The sequence below is a fragment of the Nomascus leucogenys genome, chromosome 22a (assembly GCF_006542625.1).
Source record: "Nomascus leucogenys isolate Asia chromosome 22a, Asia_NLE_v1, whole genome shotgun sequence".
In the NCBI taxonomy this organism is placed as follows: Eukaryota; Metazoa; Chordata; class Mammalia; order Primates; family Hylobatidae; genus Nomascus; species Nomascus leucogenys.
The window spans coordinates 124,520,610-124,546,408 of NC_044402.1; the positions used below are offsets into that span (position 1 = coordinate 124,520,610).

At 42.1% G+C, this 25,799-nt stretch overlaps 1 protein-coding gene across 1 annotated transcript in view; it reads right to left on the reverse strand.

Annotated features, from left to right (window-relative positions):
- Positions 1-5,077: 5,077 nt before the first annotated feature.
- The window catches only part of WDFY1 (WD repeat and FYVE domain containing 1), a 71,079-nt gene continuing 50,357 nt past the window's right edge, over positions 5,078-25,799 (reverse strand). The window contains exons 8-12 of the mRNA XM_003272431.3: positions 24,583-24,688; positions 14,382-14,483; positions 11,687-11,817; positions 9,866-9,974; positions 5,078-8,461 (exon numbers count right to left, since the gene is read on the reverse strand). Of these exons, the coding sequence (XP_003272479.1) occupies positions 8,402-8,461; positions 9,866-9,974; positions 11,687-11,817; positions 14,382-14,483; positions 24,583-24,688 (508 nt within the window). The 3' untranslated portion in view covers positions 5,078-8,401. The remainder of the gene's footprint in view (positions 8,462-9,865; positions 9,975-11,686; positions 11,818-14,381; positions 14,484-24,582; positions 24,689-25,799) is intronic.

Genomic DNA, 25,799 nt, shown 5'->3' on the forward strand with positions numbered 1-25,799 from the left:
GGCAGATCCACCCTCAGTCTGGGTGGGCACCATCTAATCAGCTGCCAGCGTGGCTAGAATAAAAGTGGGCAGAGGAACATGAAAGGCCCAGACTGCCTGAATCTTCCGGCCTCTGTCTTTCTCCCGTGCCAGATGCTTCCTGCCCTCGAACATCAGACTCCAAGTTCTTCAGCTTTTGAACTCTTGGACTTACATCAGTGATTTGCCAGGGGCTCTCGGGCCTGCAGCAACAGACTGAAGGCTACTCTGTCGGCTTCCCTACTTCTGAGGTTGGGACTTGGACTGGCTTCCTGGTTCCTCAGCTTGCAGACCTATTACGGCCCATGATGGGACTTCACCTTGTGATCGTGTGAGTCAACTCCCTTTCACATATTTATCGTTCCTATTAGTTCTGTCCCTCTAAAGAACCCTGACTAATCCAGGGGGCTACTGGAATAGATGAGTGTGGGCTGCCCCATGGTAGTAGCAGCAGAACGGTGAGAAGCGGCTGTTCTGGGGGTCTATTGGAAGGTAGGGCCCTTAGGCCTGTGCCGAGGTTTATGTTGGCACACAGTTGCAACTTGAGATCTGTTTGACAGATAACAGCTGATATGACTCCCTCAGATAATATATACCTGACAATACCAGAAATATCAAAGTACATAGGCTGGGCATGGTGGCTCACACCTGTAATCCTAGCACTTTGGGAGGCCGAGGCGGGTGGATCACTTGAGGTCAGGATTTCAAGACCAGCTTGGCGAGTATGATGAAACCCTATCTCTACTAAAAATATAAAAACTAGCCAGGCATGGTTCACATGCCTGTAATCCCAGCTACTCGGGAGGCCAAGGCTGGAGAATCGTTTGACCCCAGGAGGCGGAGGTTGCAGTGAGCCGAGATTGCACCACTGCATTCCAGCCTGAGCAAAAGAGTGAGACTCTGTCTTGAAAAAAAAAAAAAAAAAAAGTACATGAATAACTTAGAAATAAAGTCCTCAAATCACCTGAGCAAAGAATTGTTTTTATACAGGTAAGTCCAGAAATGAACAAATTTCTGCCTGACCATATGTCTTCTTTTTCCTCTCCCTTTCTTCCTGACACCACAGTGGGTTCATTCAACCAGATGTTCCTAATTATAAAAGTTGCTCTTTAACGAGTTCCTCTAACCCCAACAGCCTGAGGAAAATTGCACAACAGAACTTGCCACACATTCAGCCTAATGTGGCATTTTCAAAGCATGAGAAGAAACGTATCCAGTTTTGCTCTCCAATCTGTGGAATAAATGAAAACAAGATCTAAATAAAGGTCTAAAGATCAGGGACTGAGCAGGTCTTGTGTGATGGACACTGAGGATAAGACCAGCCCCTGTCTTCCAGAGGCTTCCAAGCTAGAGCAGAAACGCAGGTTACAGGCCATTATCATGCATGGGTCAAGTCTCACGACAAGAGTTTAAGCATGTGGTGGATCTAGAAGAATCATTTAAATAAATGTGAAATTGTTCAAAAACAATTTTCCTTTCTCTGAGTTAAGGTTTTTTTGTTTTGAGACGGAGTCTCGCACTGTCACCCCAGCTGAAGTGCAGTGGCACAATCTCAGCTTACTGCAACCTCCGCTTCCTGGGTTCAAGTGATTCTCCCGCCTCAGCCTTCTGAGTAGCTGGGATTACAGCCACCCGTCATCATGCCCAGCTAATTCTTGTATTTTTGTAGAGATGGGGTTTCAACATGTTGGCCAGGCTGGTCTTGAACTCCTGACCTCAGGTGATCTGCCCGCCTCAGCCTTCCAAAGTGCTGGGATTACAGGCGTGAAGCACCATGCCTGGTCGAGTTAAGGTATTTTGAATTCAACAAATTATGCAAGCCTGCAAAACTTGATATCACAGAATTAACCAAAGAAATCTACAGCTATTAAAAAATCTGGTTGTTTGCTATTATCTTGCCAAAACTCAATATCACATTTATTTAATAAAGGAATGATACCTGGAGTTTTGAAATACTAAAATCATGTGATTGTTTTGTAACTTTTATTAGTTGTGTTTGATTTTCATGGTAGAATCTGCAAAGCTATTGGCTATTCTCAATATTATAGGTAGAGATAATATCCCTATTACAAAGGAGGATTTAAGTTAAAAAGTCCTTTAAGAGCATCATAGGTTTAACAGCCGTACTCTAGATGACTGAGTCCCAAGTTCTTTCAAATTTATTAGCTCGATTTTGGGACATCCCTCCATTCTTTGCTGTGCATTAATGTTAATCTATTTTGGATAAAAATTAGGCCAGGGTGGTGGCTCATGCCTGTAATCCCAGCACTTTGGGAGGCCAAGGCGGGCAGATCACTTGAGGTTAGATCACAAGACCAGCCTGGCCAACATGGTGAAGCTTTGTGTCTACTAAAAATATAAAAATTAGCCAGGCGTGGTGGCATGTGCCTGTAGTCCTAGCTACTCAGGAGGCTGAGGCAGGAGAATCGCTTAAACCCGGGAGGCAGAAGTTGAAGTGAGCTGAGATCATGCCACTGCTGTCCAGCCTGGGTGACAGAGCCAGACTTCATCTCAAAAAATAAAAAATAAAATGTACTTTCTAGAAAGAATTAAGACACATGCACACGTATGCTTATTGCAGCACTGTTCACAATAGCAAAGACTTGGAACCAACCCAAATAAAGAAAATGTGGGATATATACACAATGGAATGCTATGCAGACATAAAAAAGGATGAGTTCATGTCGTTTGCAGGGACATGGATGAAGCTGGAAACCATCATTCTCAGCAAACTAACGCAGGAACAGAAAACTAAACAACGCATGTTCTCACTCATAAGTGGGAGTTGAACAATGAGAACACACGGACACGGGGAGGGGAACATCACACACTGGGGCCTGTTGGGGAGTGTGGGGGCTAGGGAAGGGAGAGCATTAGGAGAAATACCTCATGTAGATGATGGGTTGATGGATACAGCAAACCACGATGGCATGTGTATACCTATGTAACAGGCCTGCATGTTCTGCACATGTATCCCAGAACTTAAAGTATAATTTTAAAAAAAATTTCAAAATAAAGAAAATATGGTATCATAAAACACCAATTAAGAATCACTGGTCTTTAGAGAATATAGGAAGTAAATAATTGGTTTGAAATACAGGGTTACTAGAAAAGGAGGTTGGACTTCGGCCTCAGAATTTCCAGTTTTCTACTTGGGAAATTGATATTATTTTCACTGTAAAGTAACTGCCATTCCATAAATTAAGACACTAAGAGATACCTTTTTATTGCCTATCCAAAAACACAAATTCAAATCTTGGCAAGAGTGTGAGGATATTATCAATAACAATAAAAAACTTAATAACATGCATATTCTGACCTAGCAATTCCTTTTTAAGACTTTATCCTCAGAAAATAATTGGAAAAGTGGGCAAGATAAACATATAAGCATGCTGAGCTTGTATATTTTTAAATTTAAAATTTTAAAAAATGTTTAGTGTTTTAATTCAAATGATAATCTAAACATATATAATCTAATTTCATGAGATTGATAAAATACATGATGGTTTAGCCACATAGGACAATGGAATACTGCTATACATGCTAGTATTATGCTGTAAGACACACACACTCAAATCCCTAGCCACTCTCCCATCCCTGACACACACGCCACACACCCCTACCGCAGTGGGCTAAAACAATGATCTATTTCTCGATCATGCAAAGTCCGCTGCAGTCCTAGAGCGGTTGTGATCTGTAGAATGGCTTAGCGTCACACTTCACCAACACATGCTTCATGAGGGGCATGGAAGAAAGTGTCATGGTACCAGAGCCTCTCACCTGCAGTAAAGAGCTTCTGCCCACGTTCCATTTGCTAAAGCAAGTTACAAGGGTCTTTCTTGACCTCAACTGGAGATGTGGGGTCCCAACATGTGTCCAGATGATGGCAAGAGCGAATGTCTACTGCAACTACCCAGCCATAAAGAATACTAACATGGAGCTCTACTTTTTGACAGGGGCAAACTATCCATAACCTATCAAGTGGGAAAACAAGTATGGTCCCATTAAAACAACGTATCTCTAAGTGTGTGTTACATATGTACAGAGACATTTATAAAAACATTGGAAAGATATACAGGATAAGTTTAATGGTGTTTTTTCCAGGTGGTGGGATGAGATTATTTTAAAAACAACTTGTTTTATACGTTTTGGTTCTATCTTTTTCTTTTCCTTTTTTATTATTATTACTATTTTATTGAGATGGAGTCTCACTCTTGTTGCCCAGGCTAGAGTGCAGTGACACAATCTCAGCTCACTGCAACCTCCGCCTCCCGGGTTCCAGCGATTCTCCTGCCTCAGCCTCCTGAGTAGCTGGGATTACAGGCGCCTGCTACCATGCCTGGCTAATTTTTTGTATTTTTAGTAGAGACGGGGTTTCACCATCTTGGCCAAGCTGGTCTGGAACTCCTGACCTTGTGATCCACCCACCTCGGCCTCCCAAAGTGCTGGGATTACGAGCATGAGCCACCACGCCCAACTTCCTTTTCTTTTTATTATAATAAGATAATATTTTGACGATGAGAGAAAAGAAAGCCGTATCTATTTTGAAAAACATACTATTCACTGCCTTTCTGGTTTCTACATCAATCTCTGATTGGTTTAGTTGAGGTATCAGTTCTTCTGGGTCTGAACCACACGTGTTCACTCACAAAACTGAGCTGCTGAGGAGAAGTAGAGCTTGATCTTGGTATCACTAGATAGCTGTGTAGTCAGAAAGCCTAAATATCCTGCACTATGCTGACTGCTACCTCAAGCAGCAGAGATAGTAATACCCACCACCCTTACAGACAACACAAATGACATGCTAGTACATTCAGGCCAGAGGCAGGAAGAAGGCATGTACTTTCAAGACAGAAAGACAGACTTAATAACACAAATTCTCTTGGTTTTCTCATCTGTAAAATGGGAGGAATAATGCCTTGCCCAAGTGTTGCCAGGATTGAGTAAGATAATGTAGTGAAAGCACCCAGCACACAGAGGGTGCTGAATAAATAGTTGATACTGTTACTGCCCTATGTCCAGGCCGACTACAACAAAAGTGATATTAGGCAAACATAGTAAGCAAGGAATGTTTTATTGTGTACATTTTCTCAAAAAAAAAAAAAAAAACCCACAAAAAACCCACAAATAGAAGCAAAGTTTTCTAGCATCTCTGGGATACACAGGGCACCATATCTTATAGAAACATAGCTAGTACAAGAACAAAGTGTACTAATTAACATTACCCCTTGCTTCCCCAGTCAAAAAAGGCTATAGAGAAAAACACTTTAAATTGTACTCTAATACAAATTTGTTGCACAGTTAAACTTCAACTTACTCAAAGAGTTATTGTATTGTAAACTGCAGAAAATAGAATAGGCATTCAATAAATCTGCTCACAATTAACAATTAAGCAATAGACACTTGAATAAATATAGCATGTATTACTTATTTGTTAAGCCTCACACTTAGGACGAGCAGATGGTTTATCGTTATAGTAACAGGTTTTTTTTTTTACATTTTAGGAGATACCATATCCAATAACGGAAGTAGAAAGTACTTTAATGAAAACTGACTTTAGAAAAATATCTCCTTGGGTTTGAGCTACTATGGTATTTATTACATATTTGGGTCAGTTTCACCAGTTTAAAAATATAGGTACTAACAAACTGAATTCTTTCATGGGAGAACAAAGTGATACATTCTAGAGCAATAGTATTTCTTTATATCCTTTAGGTGGCAGGACAGAGCTAGGACATAGTAAAGAGATTTACAATGTAATGAATAATTTGTTTCTACCTAATGCTATAAGGGTATTGCTATCATTTGGACTAAGAAAGAACAATTTTAAAACTTGTTTATAATGAAGAATTGGCATTTCCTTATCACATATACACTAGATCTAAATATAAGGATCTTCTCTAATAGTCTGTATTCCTTAAATCCCTATCTGTACAAATTAGCCTGCATATTCAGGAATGGAACGACCAGTAAACTGTTACTTGAAGAACTAATTTAAATGACCCATTTAAGAGAAATGCAGTCAAAATAAGGCAATAACGATCAGCCTATCTATACTTTTCTTCTGTGCCTACTCAGTAAAATTGAGAAAATAATTTTTGCCCACTTCTATAAAAATATCACCCCATTTGCTACCTAGCATGTGAGAGAGACAAGACAAGCCTGTCATGTTTGTCTCCAAAAAGAAAAATGATAATAGGCCTGGTGGAGAGCAAGCTATATGGAAACATCTGCCTTTCCTTTTCTAAGATACGTCACTCCAATTCTTCCTTAAATATAAACTTCCTCCTTGATTTATATTAACCACTTAGGAGGCACTACAATAACTTTATGTTCCCATGGAACATAGGGTTTTTCAAGAATTTCTTAACATAAAAAAGGTTTGAAAGCTATGGAATAAACTCAGCAGCTGTGATAGTCGGTTCAATCTACCACAGACGTCAAACGGTCACATTTTACAGAAGTCAAAGGAAAACAAAACCACAGTTCTGCACTCTTCCACAGGGCAAGGAATTGATCATATTCTGTTTTCCTTTCAGGACTTCATAAAATCCCTAGGATAGCACCTTTGTATGGGCTGAACCATTAACTGAACTAAAATTAATACAGGAAGCTTAACATTCAACATTGTGCTTCAACAAAACTTACCACTACTCAATTTTTCTTCCAAACTGTGTTAGTAATATACATTTTGCAAAGAGTCTAGAAAGTTTTTAAAAGAAATCGCTTTAGGTGACGTGACACGAAAACTCTAAGGAACAACAAAACCCTTCATTCAGTCTTATTTCTGAAGTCAACGTTTAATGCAGATCATTCCAGTACATGATGTGCCTGACCCCCTTTCCTGTCCTTACGTGTGTCACACAGCCATTAAGACATTTTAGTTTGATTGCCTCCTTAAACTTTTCAGTCCCTCTAAGACGTCATTATAAAACAAATTTAGTCCTTTAGTTTTATCATATGGAATGACCCTATTGTCTTGGTATGATCCCGACACAGTGATGCAGTACTGAGGTTTGTTTTTTTAATCAATATCCATTAGTAAGATTAGCAAAGATACTGTTGCTATCTATTTTTATATTTGTCCTTTAAAAAGGTAGGCCCTTCTCCACTTATTTCCACATCCCTAGAGAAATAGATAGATGTACTGTTGTCAAAAAAAAAATCAAACACACAAATACTGGAATATTAAAAGACAGGCTCCTCATTTCTTCTCTTCCTCATCCTGGTACACAGTGCCCAAAAGCTTTGGAAATGCCATTATGAACAACAGCTTTTGCTAGTTGTTAGGAAAGCAGTTTACGAGTTGGGAATTATTGTGGAAGACCTGATGGATGATTACAGCTCTGGGTCACTAACTTCTTTTTATGAAAACATGAATAATACTAGTTATAACTCAAAGTCAAAATAGTGTAAAAGCTGTGGAGTGCTTTTGTAGGGGATATAGTAAATTGCCAGAATATTGCAGAGGCTCATCTTGGAACAAGTAGAATGCTGTTTCAGTTAAGAGGACTGGGCTGTTCCAGGCAACAGACTGATCATTTTGCATCACAGTGGTGGCTGGGTTTTCCATCAGTCATTACTAATGGCAATGAGAAAAAGTCAGGCGGCTTGTGTGACTCCCATGTTAACAGCACCATAAAAAAGTTTTGTCCTAGGAATATGGGGGAAAGGGAAGAATGCGGACTGCCTGGGTTATTACAGAAATTTCACAACTTACTTAATGACAACCTCGCGAGTTCACCTGTGGCATACTGGCTGGGAAGAGAAACAACTGAAGCAAGCCAATGCTAAGTGCAGATTATGGCACTACCTGAAAATAACAGATCTCTTTAAGAAGTGTATCAATAACTAAGTGTAGAGGATATTCACATACTGCCAGCTCATAGGGAAAGGTCTCTGGTTTCGTAAGTTCCTAATGCCACCCCTCAAGAAAGAGAGAACAAGTCTTCCTTCCCCCAGCTCCTGCTCTGACAACAGCCACAAGAACCCTGGAAGGCCCCCTAGTCTGAGTGAAGTGTCTGTACTTGTGACTGCTTTGAGAAAGTTCTAAGCATTCACTTTTTTGTTTGATTTTTTGTCCCTGCTAAAACTCATTTGCTAGCTCATTCTTTCACTACACATTAGCTGTTCATGGGGGAAGTTTCGCTGAAGTAATTCCAGTCTTCAGGGAACCACTACGGATGGACCTTTTCCATATTAGTCCCTACGGGTAAGTTCCACAAATGCCCCAAAACACGTCTTTACATTTTCTTTTTAAAAATGTTGATTTGTTTGTAAGTGGCTACTGTCCATTCACGAGACAGCGCTGTGGAGCTGCGTGAGAAGGACTTCATTTGGTGGAGTTGCTGTTCTTAGGTGTGGACGTCGCCCAGCTCTCAGATCAGTGTGGAGAAAACCCAGTCGCCAGACTGCAGCCCACCACAGGTGTCATATCCCAGATCTACAAGGAAGGAAGAAACGCGGAAACGGCAGCAGTGATAACCAGGTCTAATGGTAAGAGTCAACACAGACAAACAAACGACTGGTAAACCTGAAAAGGTGTCAAAATAATGAATTTTCTCATTCTCTTCCTTCATAACACCTCCTTAAGATTTATAGGAAGAGGCGGGGTAGCTGGGCATGGTGGCTCACGTCTGTAATCCCAACGCTTTGGGAGACCGAAGCGGGTGTAGCGCTTGAGCCCAGGAGTTCAAGACCAGCCTGGCCAGCGTGGCAAAACCCTGTCTCTACCAAAAAAAATACAGAAATTAGCCTGGTGTGGTGGCACATGCCTGTGGTCCTAGCCACTCAAGAGGCTGAGGTGGGAGGATCACCTGAGCCCAGAAGGCAGAGGTTGCACTGAACTGAGGTCACACCACTACACTACAGCCTGGGTAACAGAGCAAGACCTTGTCTCAAACAAAAAGATTTTCAGAAAGATAAAACAATGTAGTTCACTAAAATGTGAATAAAGCATGTAGGTAGTGTCTTTGCACATAAAATCATATCATAATAATGTTTTAGTACAAATTCAATTTTTTTTTTTTTTTAGAAAAGCCCATCAGGAATATAGAATATCTCACAGTTTCACCACTGAAGAGTGGTGCTTAGGCCAGGCATGGTGGATGATGCCTGTAATCCCAGTACTTTGGGAGCCTGAGGTAGGAGAATCACTTGAGCCGAGGAGTTTGAGAACAGCCTGGGCAACATAGTAGGACCCAATCTCTACGAAAAATCCCCCCCAAATTAGCCAAGCGTGGTGGCAGGCACCTGTAGTTCTAGCTACTTTGGGAGGCTGAGGTGGGAAGACTGATTGAGCCTGGAGGGTGAAGGCTGCAGTGAGTAGTGACTGTGCCACTGCACTCCAGCCTGGACAACAGAGCAAGACCCATCTCAAAAAAAAAAAAAAAAAAAAAGAGTGGTACTAAGTATGAAACACTTCATTTCAATTTATGTGTTAGTGACCCAGGGATTTAATTGTTAAAATGTGTGGTTATTCCTTATAATGAGGACGCATTCTGCCCAGGATGAAAAGGAACATTGGCAAGGGTAGGAATGTCTTGAGATGGGTCAGGGGTGAGGGCCCAGGCCAGCAAGGGAAAACCCTGAGGTCAGCTCCACCCATAGGGATATACAGGGTGCCAGACTCACTCCGCCAGACAGACACTGCAGAGGGAGGTGCCACTGGGCTTGACCACCACTGAGTGCATGGAAACTCACAGGCAAGCAATTTGTTACTCAAGGTTTTAAACTGGCAATCAGTTGCTTATAAAGCTTGCCAATCAGAAAGAGTGACTGTCTCCTGCACATTCACAGTATGATAATGGGCAATCTCAACTGAGATGCTGACAATTAGCCAGCTTACCTTTACAATGCGGTCGGTCCCACAGGTCACCATCAGTCCCCTGGGAACGTCCATGGACATGTGGGAAATGTTATGTTTTCCTTCATGAAAGGTTGCTAGAGAAGTCCGACTAACAAGAGAAAAGAGATCACTGAAAATTTACTTGACTGTACCTAGAGCTAATGGGGTAAGCTTTTTTAGCAACATAAAATAAGCAAATATGGCCAGATGCAGTGGCTCATGCCTGTACCTCCAGCACTTTGAGAGGCCAAGATGGGTGGATCACTTGAGGTCAGGGGTTCAAGACCAGCCTGGTCAACATGGTGAAACACCGTCTCTACTAAAAATATAAAAATTAGCTCCGTGTGGTGGCACACGCCTGTAATCCCAGCTACTCGGGAGGCTGAGGCAGGAGAATCGCTTGAACCTGGGAGGCGGAGGCTGCAGTGAGCCGAGACTGTGCCACTGCACTCCAGCCCAGGTGATCAAGCAAGACTCAGTCTCAAAAAAAAAAAAAAAAAAAGTAAATGCTTATGATAATAGTGTTACAATTTGCTCCTAAAATTGTGGCTATGGTTTTGAAAACTAACCTTATAATTTAATGATGACAGAAAGCACGTTAAATCACAAGACTGTTTTATAAAACTCCCAAAATAACTGATTTTTTTTTAACTGGAAAGGCTGATACATTCCCAGATACAAAAACAAGAATCTTCAATATAAAAGAAGAACTGCATGGAATAAAATAATACAGCATGGGCAAAACATTCATCAGAGAGCTGCCGTTTTCCCTGAAACCTCTGCCATGCACAGGAGCAGTGCCTCTTACAGCACCGGCTACAAAGCCCAGCTGCCCCAATCCCATCACTAGTTCGTTTACCAACACCAGTCGTGATGCACTAGCTTTCCAATGTGGACCTCTGCCAACATTTGCCTCTGCTGCTTTAAAAGATGATTCAAAGAGAAGGAAAGAAAATGGTGGTTCTGTCCTAATAGATTTGCCTAAAAGTCAGGGCAGAGTGGGGTATACAAATAGATGTGTCTTTACACACAAAGAGCAATTTAAGAATAGACTGCTAGGCCAGATTTTTGTGAAAGAAAGAACATTGGTCTCTAGAGCTTTCCAAGTAAATTTACATGCATGTGTGAACAAAGGTCTGGGCACTGGATACTTTCACAGAGAACCAGCTCAACCACTGCCATCCACAGGTGCGTGGACTTATCCCTGCACAGCAGCCAGTGGGATGCGGAGGCTCAGGGTGTCCACTCAGTTACCGGGCCATGTAACTTAGCATTCCTCACTGTGTTCAGGAGAAAGCTGCCCAGTCAGAGGGGCAACTTGAGATGCACAGTCGTGGTCTTAAGTCATAAAGCTAGGGCAGATCCTCTCTTCAAAAATGGCATAGGGGCCAGGCGCGGTGGCTTGCGCCTGTAATCTTGGCACTTTGGGAGGCTAAGGTGGGTAGATCACTTGAGGTCAGGAATTTGAGACCAGCCTGGCCAACATGGTGAAATCCCATCTCTACTAAAAATACAAAAATTAGCCAGGGGGTGGGGGGCGCCTGTAATCCCAGCCATTTGGGTGGCTGAGGCAGGAGAATCGCTTGAACCCAGGAGGCGGAGGTTGCAGTGGGCCGAGATCATGCCACTGCACTCCAGCATGGGTGACAGAGCAAGACTCTGTCTCAAAAAAACAAACAACAAATAAAATGGCTTAGGAAATTCAGGAGAAACAAACACATGGCTAAACATATCCTATCACTTCTGAAGCTCTTCACATTTCAGAGAACCATTAGACAGATGTAGTAAGAGGCAATGAGACAAAAACATGCAAACACTCACTCTTCGTCTTTGATGGAGTCGTAACAAGAATCACAAACCCGGACTTGGAACTCGAAGCCCATGACTGGGTAACTTGAGCGCTTGCTGCTGCACTTCCCGCAGACAGCCTGCCCGCATTTCCTGCAGTGATGCTTCACGGGTGACCAGGAGGAGGAAAACAGGGTGTTAGCTTTTGCTTTTTGTTTTGTTTTGAGACGGAGTCTCACTCTGTCGCCCAGGCTGGAGTGTAGTGGCGTGATCTCGGCTCACTGCAACCTCTGGTGCCTGGGTTCAAGCGATTCTCCTGCCTTAGCCTCCCAAGTAGCTGGGATTACAGGTGCCTGTCACCACGCCTGGCTAATTTTTGTATTTTTAGTAGAGATGGGGTTTTGCCATGTTGGCCAGGCTGGTCTCAAACTCCTGACCTCGTGATCCACCTGCGTCGGCCTCCCAAAGTGCTGGGATTACAGGCATGAGCCACTGCGCCTGGCCTAGCTTTTGCTTTAAAGCACATGGTTTCCCTCTAGAGTAGGGTAACAGGAGTGGGGAGGATATGCCTTGAATTGTAATCACCCCAATTCAATGTATCAATTAACACTCACAAGATAGACAATTTTGACACTAGTCAAGGATTTCCAAAAAACTTTGCTGTACTGGTCAAATGTTGCTTTTCATTCATCATATTATCTGTCTACATGTTAACAAACAATATTATTAACACTAAATTTAATTCATTCAGGAGCCTAATCACTGTAGATTTAGGGAAAGAAAAATTTATTCCTCCATCATAAAAAAGGCATTATTATTTTTTTTTCAGAGACAGGGTCTCATTCTGTCACCTAGGCTGGAATGCAAAGGTGCAATGGCGTACAGCTCACTGCAGCCTTGACCTCCCAGACTCAAGTGATCCTCCCATCTCAGCCTTCCAAGTATCTGGGACTACACGTGTCTGCCACCATGTCTGGCTAATTTTTTGATTTTTTTGTAGAGACAGGGTCTTGCTATGTTGTCCAGGCTGGTCTTGAACACCTAGACTCAAGTGATCCTCCTGCCTCGGCCTCCCAAAGTGCTAGGATTACAGGTGTGAGCCACCATGCCCAGCCTAAAGGGTTTTAAAGTAAGTTTTATTTATTTATTTTTATAGAGACGGGGTCTCATCATGTTGCTCAGGCTGGTCTCAAACTCCTGGGCTTAAGCCACTCTTCCACATTGGCCTCCCAAAGTGCTGGGATTACAGGCATAAGCCATCACACCAGGCCTAAAATAAGTTTTAAATGCACTATGCTCTCATTAAGAAACTAATGCCCATAATCATATGTTTTGCTATTTTTTAAAATCTCTCAAACTGTGATTCTGGAAATAAGCCTCAAGAACATTACAAAATAGTCCAATTATTACTGATTTTGACATATTCTTTTACCACCAAAAGTTTAGTGACCAGCACCTCTTCTCTCTTCTGTTAACTGTTAATAAAGGGAAGTAAAATCCATTTCTCTGTGTTTCCTTTAGAAATAGGGAATACTTCACCTATTAATTATACTGCACTAATTACCATCAGCCATGCATTGTGAGAACTTGGCTAATGACAGACAGAACTCAGGTGCTATTTCAGAGCTTTATAATGGTCTGAGTACTAAAATAATTCCCTTCTTGCCTGCCAGTCTCATATGAGACCTTACTGTGGAGTAGCTCTGTGAGTAAAATTTTTTAGATTTTATTTATTAATTATTTTTTAAGAGTCTCGCTCTGTCACTTAGGCTGGAGTGCAGTGGCGCGATCTTGGCTCACCACAACCTCTGCCTCCCGGGTTCAAGTGATTCTCCTGCCTCAGCCTCCCGAGTAGCTGGGATTACAGGCATCCGCCACCACACCCAGCTAATTTTTGTATTTTTAGTAGAGACGGGGTTTCACCATGTTGGCCAGGCTGGTCTCAAACTCCTGACCTCGGGTGATCCACCCGCCTCGGCCTCCCAAAGTGCAGGGATTACAGGCCTGAGCCACCATGCAGGGCCAAGAAAGTTTATTAACACATACAGACTTTAGGCTAGTCTCTCATAGAGGTGCAACCAATAATAAAAAGAATAAAATCAGCATTCTTTTTTACTTACCTGCTTTTTTTTTTTGGTAGAACTTTAGTATTACAAGAATCCTTTAACAGCACCTTTGAAATCTACAGGCTATTTGGAACATATTTCTTTAATTAAAAAAATTTAAAAACAGTACTCAAAACATGCTTAATAAAAATATTCCAGGTATGCTTATAAGGGAACAATTTAAAATAATCTAAAACTCATAGGGTCAGGCATTCAAGTGAGGACTAAATTATTACTTTTTATCTGTTTGTGACAGTATAAGGTATATAACTGTATGACTTAATTTATTCTAATTTTGTTCTTGGCTAGCATAAAACACTGACCTTAATAAGTAATAGTCTTAAACTGAAAGATCTTTTATCTATTTAAAAATAGGCTCTCAGCATTTTCTAGGCACCCCTGCCTTTCCAATACAGGACAAGCAATGGAACAGCGAGGTTAACAGTCTCACTGGCCCTGGGAAAGGTCTTCCTCATTGTTAGTCACACAACGATAAAGACAGAGAAAATGTAGGAATTAATAGCTTTGCAAAAACAAAGTGTGTTTCAAAAAAACCCCAGATTAAGTATGCAAATAGTGAAATACACAATCAAGCCAGCGATGACTCGACAGTGGCTACTCACTTGTCTTAGCCCCAGCGTCTTGGTGTCCCACATCTGCTTTATGTTCCAGAAAAACGGCTGCTCACATTTCTGACAAGAATCACTTTCCAACCACTGAGGAGCCTGGGGGAGCAGAAAGTCAAAGGCAACATCAGTGTGTCTATATTTACTCCCATGTTTCAAAATTAATCCAACAGTTCTAGACCTTGCCAGGGTTAGTATTTCTTTTCTTCTTCTTTTTTTTTTTTTTTTTTTGTCTCCCAGGCTGGAGAGCAGTATGTGATCTTGGCTCACTGCAACCTCCGCCTCCTGGATTCAAGTGACTCTCCTGCCTCAGCCTCCCAAGTGGCTGGGACTACAGGCATGCACTACCACTCCAGGCTAATTTCTGTATTTTTAGTAGACATGGGGTTTTGCCATGTCACCCAGGCTGGTCTCAAACTCCTGACCTCCCAAAGTGCTGGGATTATAAGCATGAGCAACCATGCCCGGCCAGTTAGCATTTCTTTTTAATTCCACAAAATATTCTAGCTAGTTGTCATATTCAATATTATGTTTAATTGTGTGTGTGGTGGGGGGTCTTTTTTGAGACAGGGTCTTACTCTGTCACTCAGGCTCGAGTGCAATGTCGTGAACATGGCTCACTGCAAGCTTGATCTCTCAGGCTCAAATGATCCTCCTGCCTCAGCCTCCCGAATAGCTAGGACCACAGGTGTGTGTCACCATGCCCAGCTAATTTTTTATTTTTATTTTTTTGTAGAGACAGGATCTCACTATATTTCCCAGGCTCGTTTTGAACTCCTGGCTTCAAGTAATCCTTCTGTCTCAGCCCCACAAAGCACTGGGATTACAGTCATGAGCCATTGCGCCCAGCCTTAATTGTGTGTTGAGTAATCATGACAATTTTAGCCACGATTACAGGGTGTTCAATTTGTAATCTATAGATAGGAGGGAGTAAATCAGTTTTTATTGTGAACCCTTAGGGTTGTCTTTATGTATTTCTTTTTTATGCCAAAGATGTTTGAACTCTAAATCCAGTTGAGTAGAAACCCAGTGCATGCAGCAGAATCTGGTGACCTACCACTTGGAAAGGCTTGTGGGGTCACAGGTGACTACTAGAAGAGATCCGACAAAATCCCATCACCTAGTTGCTCTGGGTAGGGACTATGCCGGCAGATTTGCCCCCCTTCCCTTCCCAGCCACAGCAGCAGGTCCCTCCCTCCTGGGGCCACACAGGCATCCTGCAGCTTCACTGAGCAGCAAGCTTTGGTACTGGAACTCTTGGTGCACGTTTCTTCTCCCCTCTAACCAATGAGTTACTTTTTGGTATTATTCATCTTGATCTAGCCACAGCCTGTCACACAGTAGCTTCTTAATGTATTTTTGTTGAAACAGAGGAAGCAGTCTCAAAATTAATTTGTTAAAAAACTTAGAAAATAGGCCAGGTGTGGTGGCTCACGCCTGTCATCTCAGCACTTTGGGAGGCCGAGGCAGGTGGATCACCTGAGGTCAGGAGTTCAAGCCTGGCCAACATGGTGAAACCCCGTCTTTACTAAAAATACAAAAATTAGCTAGGTGTGATGGCGCACACCTGTAATCCCAGCTACTTGGGAGGCTGAGACAGAAGAATCACTTGAACCCAGGAGGCAGAGGTTACAATGAGCCAAGATCATGCCATTGCACCCTAGTCTGGGTGACAAGAGCAAGACTCTGTCTCAAAAAACAAAACAAAACAAAACAAAAAATTAGAAAATATTTCTCTAAACAAAAAATTACAAACTATACTCAATTCTAAGACAAACCTGCTAAAATCCTGTTTAGGCCGGGCACAGTGGCTCACACCTGTAATCCCAGCACTTTGGGAGGCCAAGGCAGGCGGATTATCTGAGGTCAGGAGTTCAAGACCAGCTCGGCCAACATGGTGAAACCCCATTTCTACTAAACACACAAAATTAGCCAGGCGTGGTGGCACATGCCTATGCCTATAAACCCAGCTACTCAAGAGGCTGAGGAGGGAAAATCGCTTGAAACTGGGAGGTGGAGGTTGCAGTGAGCAGAGATTGCACCACTGCACTCCAGCCTAGGCGGCAAGAGTGAAACTCCGTCTCAAAAAAAAAAAACAAAAAAAAAAAAAAAAGCCTGTTTAACCCCAATTACTTAGCATTATATAGGTGCAACAAAAATAGTAGAAAATATTTTTTCTAAAATATATATTAATATATTTGGTGGTTTGAATGATGGGTGCCCCTAGTTCTTCGTTTTGTCTCCTATTGCATCAAAACTTTTGGCCTTCCTGTTTCTTATTTTGGATCTGTCACTAGAAATATTTCTACATATAACAGACATTAGAAAGGTCTTTTTTTGAGGGGGGGGTGCAGAAGGCACTCACAAGTAGACTGAAATAGGCTGAGATAGAAGAAAGGTTTCCTTAAATAACTGGGGAATGTTGGAGATGAGAAGGGATGAAAGAAGAATAAAGAGATATGTATCTATGTGAGAAAAATTATTTTCTTGATATGGAATTACTTCTTTGTTTCTATGATCAATGGAAGGTAGGTGGTGATGGAGGCTGGTGATGTGTGGGGATACTACCTGGGGACACTGTCCCTGAGATGCAGCAGGCTGTGCTGCCAATGGCACGGGATATTTAATTGCCGGAGGAAGGAAAGTAAGTATAGCTTCCTAATCTTATGTCTGGGACATGCCCAAGGGTAACTCTTGCAAAACCGCAGTCACGTGGACCAAAAAACAGCACAAAAATGTATTCACTAAGCCATCTCCAAACAACTTCAGTAAGGGCTAATGTGCTTTAAGGACGACACAATGAAGGCTTTAATGGAAACAGAATAATAGATGAAAGTTTGTTCTCATTCATACTTTCCATACTTAGCAGCAGGGAATTCTATGTTTAATTTAGTGCACAAAAATGTTAAGTGTAAAAAAGAACTGACTTGCAAATTTGCCCATTATTGCTCAGTGCTTTAGAAATTTACTTCCTTCTTTTGTCTACAGTTAATGGCTGGATTTTCTATTTTCCTTGACCACACAGTGTCTATTAGGTATTACTTAAAATAAAAATCTTAAAACAAACTTTACTGGTCTGGAATTCAGAAATCTCGCTCTCAACCAAAACAGAAGGAGGATTAAATTTTCTATTTTTCTTGAGTTAAAATTTAGTTAAAAAAAAATAAAGAAAAATCACTGAATGAAATGTCTGCATTTTCCCCCCTTAGCCTCTCATTTATGACATTATTGGCCTAGTTTGATCCACAAATTTTTATAATTTGTTTCCTAGGACATAACAGATTAAAGGGACTAAGGTGGGTAGAATTGAAGGCAAGAACATAGTTGCAGGAAAAACGTTCTCAGTCCTACATGAAATAGTTTTGTACAGATACAAAATTGTATTACCATGAAACACACATGCAACATTTGTGGTCAGAATGGTGAACCTACATCATCAAGAAATTAGTAAATTATATTAAATTTACACTTTTTTTTTTTGAGACAGGGTCTCTCTTTGTCACACAGGCTGGACTGCAGGGGCACAATCATGGCTCACTGCAGCCTCAACCTCTGTCTCATGCGATCCTCCCTCCTCTCAGCTGCCCTCGTAGTTGGGACTAGAGATATGCACCACCACACCCAGCAAATTTTTTGTACAAACAGGGTTTCTCCAAGCTGCTCAGGCTGGTCTTGAACTCCTGGGCTCAAGTGATCTGCCTGCCTCAGCTTCCCAAAGTGCTGGGATTACAGGCTTGAGCCACTGTGCCCAGCTGTACATGTTCATCAAAGTGATTGTCTTCATAAGGGGCTGGCATTTGAATTATGTTTCAATTACCCAGAGCATTCCTTTAACACAAAAGGCCTCTATCTCCAGCAATGTCCGTTAAGCAGTACATCAATGGATTTCCTAACATTTTAATGTTTTCAAGTGATTCAATTTCAAGCAAGGATTTTAAAAATATATACAGATAAGCCATTTTTAAATTCTCAATTTTTTTTTTTTTTTTTTTTGAGATAGAGTCGCTTTGTTGCCCAGGCTGGAGTGCGTTGGCATGATCTCGGCTCACTGCAACCTCTGCCTCCCAGGTTCAAGCGATTCTCCTGCCTCAGTCTCCTGAGTAGCTGGTATTACTGGTGCCCATCACCACACCCAGCTATTTCTTTGTATTTTTAGTAGAGATGGGGTTTCACCATGTGGGTCAGGCTGGTCTCAAACTCCTGACCTGAAGTGACCTGCCCGCCTCGGCCTCCCAAAGTGTTGGGATTACAGGCGTGAGCCACCGTGCCTGTAAAACTCTCAATTCATTTTCTTTTTTTTTGAGATGGAGTCTCACTCTGTCACCCAGGCTGGGGTGCAATGGCGTGATCTTGGCTCACTGGAACCTCCGCCTCCTGGATTCAAGTAATTCTCCTGCCTCAGCCTCCCAAGTAGCTGGGATTACAGGTGTCTGCCACCATGGCTGGCTATTTTTTGTATTTTTAGTAGAGTTGGGATTTCACCATGTTGGCCAGGCTGGTCTTGAACTCCTGACCTCAGGGGATTCGCCTATCTCAGCCTCCCAAAATGCCGGGATTACAGGCATGAATCACTGTGCCTGGCCTCTCATTTCTTTTTTTTTTTGAGACGGAGTCTCGCTCTGTCACCCAGGCTGGAGTGCAGTGGCGCGATCTCGGCTCACTGCAAGCTCCGCCTCCCGGGTTCACGCCATTCTCCTGCCTCAGCCTCTCCGAGTAGCTGGGACTACAGGTGCCTGCCACCATGCCCGGCTAATTTTTTTGTATTTTTAGTAGAGATGGGGTTTCACCGTGGTCTCGATCTCCTGACCTTGTGATCCGCCCGCCTCGGCCTCCCAAAGTGCTGGGATTACAAGCGTGAGCCACCGCGCCCAGCCGCTCTCAATTCATTTCTAATAGTCATAGCAAGTGGTTATAATCACCAAGTCTAGGAGTCAGATCTCTTGCCTTCAAATTCTGGCTCTGCCACTTGTCAGCACTGTCCTCAGGTACGTGACTCAACTTCTCTGTGCCTAGGTTTCCTCATCCACTGTTATGGTCTGGCTCTGTGTCCCCACCCAAATCTCACTTAGAATTGTAATAATCCCATGTCATGGGAGGGACCCAGTAGGATGTAATTGAATCATGGGGGTGGGTTTTTCCCATGCTATTCTCCTGGTAGTGAGTAAGTCTCACAATATCTGATGGTTTTATAAAGGGGAGTTCCCCTGCACATGCCCTCTTGCCTGCCATGTAAGACATGACTTTGCTCCTCCTTCATCTTCCACCATGATTGTGATACCTCCCCAGCCATGCGGAATTGTGAGTCCATTAAACCTCTTTCCTTCATAAATTACCCAGTCTCGGGTATATCTTTATTAGCAGCATGAGAATGGACTAATACATCTGTAAAATGGGATAACAGTAGAATATACCTCATAAGGTTGTGAGGATTAAGTGAGTTAATATTTGTGAAGTGTTCAGAGTACTACGTGGCATACAGTAAGTGACATCTAAGTCCAGGCAATGTGCCAAGTATTTCATGTTTTTTTTTTTTTTTTTTTTTACTTAATTTTCATTATGTCCTAGGAGATACAGAGCAACAGCAACACTATCCCTATTTTACAGGCAATGAAACTGGCTCAGAGATTAAAGCAACTGTCAATGAGTAGACGCAGATCCTGGGCAGATCCAGGAGTCCAGCCTGCATCTCTCTGTGTATCCCTATGCTCCACACAGCCTCTGTATATGAGGCCTATCCACTTCTACCTGTGGGGGTCTCCAAACATGGTCCTGGGCTAGGGCAACCTACAGATCTGAGCTCTTGCCTCAGGAAGCATGATTCTGTTTACAGGTTTAAGAAAGAATATTACTTTGGTTGGGCACAATTGCTCACATCTGTAATCCCAGCACTTTGGGAGGCTGAGGCAGGTGGATCACTTGAGGCCAGGAGTTCCAGACCAGCCTGGCTAACGTGGTGAAACCCTGTCTCTGGTGGCACGTCTGCAGTCCCAGCTACTCCAGTGACTGAGGCACGAGAATCACTTGAGCCCAGAAGGCGGAGGTTGCAGTGATGAAAATATATGCTTAAAATAATTTGAGATAACAAATTAAAATCAAAATCACAAACAAATGGCTTTTTAGAACATATTTTAATATGAGATACCCCTAACTTTATTTCATTTAATACTCAGAATACAGCATTACACTATAAGCTAACATGAGCCATCCTTATACTTATTATCTAAGGAGAAGCTTTCGTTTTGTGCTGAGAAGAGCAAGAGAGAGTATATCTGTAATCTGTATTACAGATATAATTGCTTCACTCTCTTTTCTACATCTTTGTGCACCTGCCAAACCTGAACAAAGATATGCCAAGAATAAATTCCATTGTTCTACTACCACTAACTGCTGCACTCATCACATTGCACTAGTATATAAAATGCTATACATTCTGTAATCTACTAGCTTTAAAATAAAGTTCTCTTTTCAAGAAGATTCATTCTAATTATTGTTACTTGCTCATTTATATTTTGTGCCTACTTCCAAAAAATGATCCCTTCTCATTATGATCTGGCAAGGAGGCAAATCTGCTTCCAACTCGACAGCATAGTGGTTGAAGCCACAGAGGGTAGTAAATGCTCCAGTTAGTATTGACAGGGGACTTGGAGAGAAATTCCAGGCAAGCATTGCAGAGCTACAGGATCTGGGGTCAATCCTCTATGCCCTGGTCTAAGAAAGTCCTATAAAACCCTAAAGGCTGGGCACGGTGGCTCATGCCTGTAATCCCAGCACTTTGGGAAGCTGAGGCGGGCGGATCACTTGAGGTCCGGAGCTCATGACCAGCCTGGTCAACATGGTGAAACCTCGTCTCTACTAAAAATACAAAATACTAGCCAGGTACAGGTATGGTGGCATAAGCCTGTCTTCCCAGATACCTAGGAGGCTGAGGTGGGAGAACCACTTGAAACTAGGATGCGAAGGTTGGAGTGAGCCGAGATCGCACCACTGCACTCCAGCCTGGGTGACAGAGCTAGAACCCGTCTCAAAAAATAAAAATAAAAATAAAAAAAGCCCCAAAATCCTAAGGCAGGGTCAGAACCTTACAGATTACAGCCTGTTTATCCTTGCGGTATTTTCTCAGTTATTAAAAAACAAACAAAAAAACCTACTAAAAACAATGCATCTTTTTGACACAATTTGCCTTCCTGTCTCTTCTACAGATGCAGTGAATTGCGCACACAGGAAATGCCTTGATTGATGGGACTATTTTTTCTTTCCCTAGATAAAGAAATACACTCCACAATGATGCACTTTGAAGGTAGGAATCCCACTTCTACTTTCTAAGTACTTTTTCTAAAAGAATTTACCAACGATAAAAACAGCAGGTTAAAATCTAAGTTGTGAAACCCTCGGGAAAGCTGCCAGTGGTGCTGGGCACCAACGGTCTCCTCCCCTCATCATCCGGGGAATACAGCCTCTCTCTGAGTTTTCTGCTCTCTCAGAATAAGATTGAAGAACAATAGGCCAAGAGCCAAGAACGGTTTACTAGCTTTTTTTTTTTTTGAGACGGAGTCTCGCTCTGTCGCCCAGGCTGGAGTGCAGTGGCGCAATCTCGGCTCACTGCAAGCTCCGCCTCCCAGGTTCACGCCATTCTCCCGCCTCAGCCTCTCCGAGTAGCTGGGACTACAGGCACCCGCCACCACGCCCAGCTAATTTTTTTCTATTTTTAGTAGAGACGGGGTTTCACCGTGGTCTCGATCTCCTGACCTCGTGATCCGCCCGCCTCGGCCTGCCAAAGTGCTGGGATTACAAGCGTGAGCCACCGCGCCCGGCCTACTAGCTTTTCTTGATGCATATAAGTAGTAGCTGATAAATGTAAAACACAGTTCAAATAAATCTTCACTAATATAGTAGTATACATCCTATTTTATATATATATATATATATATTTTTTTTTTTTTTAGATGGAGTTTTGCTCGTTGCCCAGGCTGGAGCGCAGTGAGGCGAGCTTGGCTCACTGCAACCTCTGCCTCCTGGGTTCAAGTGATTCTCCTGCCTCAGCTTCCCAAGTAGCTGGGATTATAGGCACCCGCCACCACGCCTGGCTAATTTTTATATTTTTTAGTAGAGACCGGGTTTCACCATGTTGGCCAGGCTGGTCTCCAACTCCTGACCTCAGGTGATCCACCTGCCTCAGCCTCCCAAAGCACTGGGATTACAGGCATGAGCCACTGCACTGGCCACATCCTATACTATTGAGCCAATGTATCTGTGTTTAATAATAAAATATTCTAAGCCTTACCAGATAATTTTTAGAAAATTCAGAAAGAGAAATTAACCAGCAGACATGCAATCCAAATTTCCTCTATCTGACTTGTCTTACAAAGTTACCAAGAAATCTCACAATCAGTACATCTCTGTATTATGGATTGCATTTTATTATTTATAGGGTAGTCTATTTCTTCCACTAGATTACAAATTTCTTGTGGGCAAGTATCTTTGTGTACGGTAGCCATAAAGTCTGGAAATGAGTAATGTCACCATTTAAAAAAAAAAAAAGATGAAAGCCCCTTGATTACTTCTACTGGAATATGCTAAAAATGAAGGTTTAATCAGTGAGAATCAGACAAAGAATCAGAGACAACACAAAGCAGACACATGTGCAGGGATTGGTGGGAATTCTGCATCAACGCATAATGTCTGTTACAATGGTGCACAGCACACTGAACAACATATTGCCATAAAGGACAGGATACTGAACAGATCATGTGATGTCATGCAACATAGTAGGTACTGCAATGCAATATCAATAAGCCATTTATTATATACATTCACTTAAGTTTCCCGGCTGTAAGGACACCCTGTAGGTGCCCAACAAATATTTCTGAAGTTAAACTACAAGTCATTAACATCCCTCATGGTCTAAAATCTTCTCTGGAATCAACTTTTTTGCTAACAACATGATAAGTTGTAGATGTCACTTAGAAAAGAAAGATAATGACAGTACAGGCAGAGATGAGAATGGAAACCTTGATTGGAAATCATTTAACGACATCTATAAAAAGCCTTAAGAATGTATATATCCTTGGACCCAGAAGATCTATTTCCAGAAATTTGTCTGAAATAAATAATTGATCAATTACGCAATGACAAGGTCAAGAATTTTAACTGCAGCATTCTTCAAAATATTTAAAAAAGAGGATGTACACAGTGGCTCATGCCTATAATCCCAGCAATTTGGGAGACTGAGGCAGGAGGGTTGCTTGAGCCCAGGAGTTTGAGACCAGCCTAGACGATACAGCAAGACCCTGTCTCTAATTTTTTTGTATTTTTAGTAAAAAAAAAAATTGAAAAATAAGCTGTGCATGGTAGTGCATGCCTGTAGCCCCAGCTACTCAGGAAGCTGAAGTGGGAGGATCGCTTAAGTCTGGGAGGTTGAGGCTGCAGAGAGCCAAGATCATGCCACTGCACTCCAGCCTGGGTGACAAAGCAAGACCCTGTCTCAAAAAAAAAAAAAAAAAAAAAGAGAGAGAGAGAGATTGTTTAGACAATTAGACTGTCTGTCTAAAGAACTGGAAGACAACTGAGAAGTCATTTCATTCCACAATTCCACTTTATGTAGGAGGGAACAGATACTTAGAGAAATTAAGGCACTTAACCAAATAAGATCTCACAACTAGTTAGTGGCCCAACCAAGTTAGAAATTAGGTCACCTGAAAAGAATACTATGTCGACATGGCCTCAGTGAACTAGAACTCAATGGGAAGTAAAAGCACAGAAATGGAAATATATTTTCCCAGAAACCTGTCAAGTGTTTAGCTATGTCCCTGACAGCAGTCACTGATGCATCTCTCAGGGTTTCCTACAGGAATGCTATGGGACCACAGTGGTGCTTCGGAGGACCTCTATGCAGTCCAAATACCTAGATATGCCAGAAATCTGTCTCAAAGTGTTGTCTCAGTGTATTGCTCAAGGCTGAGAACCAGCCTAAATGCTGATTGTATATACTGCATGTCATTGGTAGAAACTCTCAAATGAGCAGAGGAAGCAATGCAAAATGACACAAAGGAACTTGTCAGAAATAACCCATTAGCAGAAGGGGAAGCTGGGACTGTCTGCACCTGGACCGGCATTTACAGCTTGCGGGGTGAAAAGCCAAGAAGAAGCCAGGTTCTTGGGGGTCTCTCCTGATCAGCCTGGACTTGCCCTTGTCTCTTACCTCTTCTCTGCTAACATCCATGTTCCACACCGCAATTCCGCCGTCCGAGGAACAGGAGACGAGCTGCCTGGTGAGCTGAAGGTAGCACAGCGACTGCACCTTGTCACTGCAAACAGCACACACAACAGTCACTTGTCTCCATGAGGAAAAACACAGGAACTGTCTTCATTTAGCTCAAATCACTCTCCTCATTAAAATCAGCAAGTGGTATTTTACCACTGACTATTTAGCATGGTAAAATGAATTCTAGTATAAACTTTACTTGGCATTTTATAACTCATAATACAGAATGATACTTTCTATAAAATATACGACTACTTTCAAATCAGTCATTAAGATTTGTAGGCCAGAGATTTGATGAGGGCTATGGTTTTCGGGACCAATCACCATGATTTCCCTTTCAGATGCATAAGATTTACCTACTTGTTCAGAAACAAGAACAAAGGAGGTATAGCTCCCCTACTGAACACAATTCATATGAACAAGGAGTCAAACACCACAAAGATCACTAGTGTGCACAAACACACACAGACACACACACAGATGGGGTGAAGACCTCTGTCCCTCCTGCATGCCAGTCATACTACCCCTCAGGATGCCCAAGGAAACAAGCTCTTGGCCTGTTATACTTGTGTACAATATGTTTCCTCAGCTAATTTTCAGCTTGACTGTGATTATAGTAACAGCTGCAGCCTAGCCAAAAAGGAAAGAAAAGAAAGCAGGGTGAAGATGTATTTCTTTTTCTTTCAGGGCTAGAGGGCAAGATCCTAAATATACAATGGTATCACTCAGGTGAATTCCACTGTCAAACTACACAACATTTCTTAATTTAATATCTTTTAGAATAAAAAAACAAAGAACAAAAAACAAGTTAGGCTCCTAGCTCAACAATAGCTTAGTATCATGTTACATGCAACCTTCCATGGTCAAAGTCCTCACCTGAATCTCTATCCTATGCCTGCCTTAATCAGATATTCCAACAGGGTGACTCCTTGAGAGAAAAAGTGGCAAGTGCTCTTTGGACTAAGGAGGAAGAAAGCCCTGCACTCGTTTTTTTTGTTTTTTTTTTTTTTGGTTTTGTTTTGTTTTTTGCTACTAAACATCAGACACTCGGGGCTGACAGAAAGCAGTTAAAAGTGAACTGAGCCCTATCAATGATAATTGCCATCTTAGAACGTGGGGTTTGCAGAAAGTGGTATCAGACTATTAATGCCTTT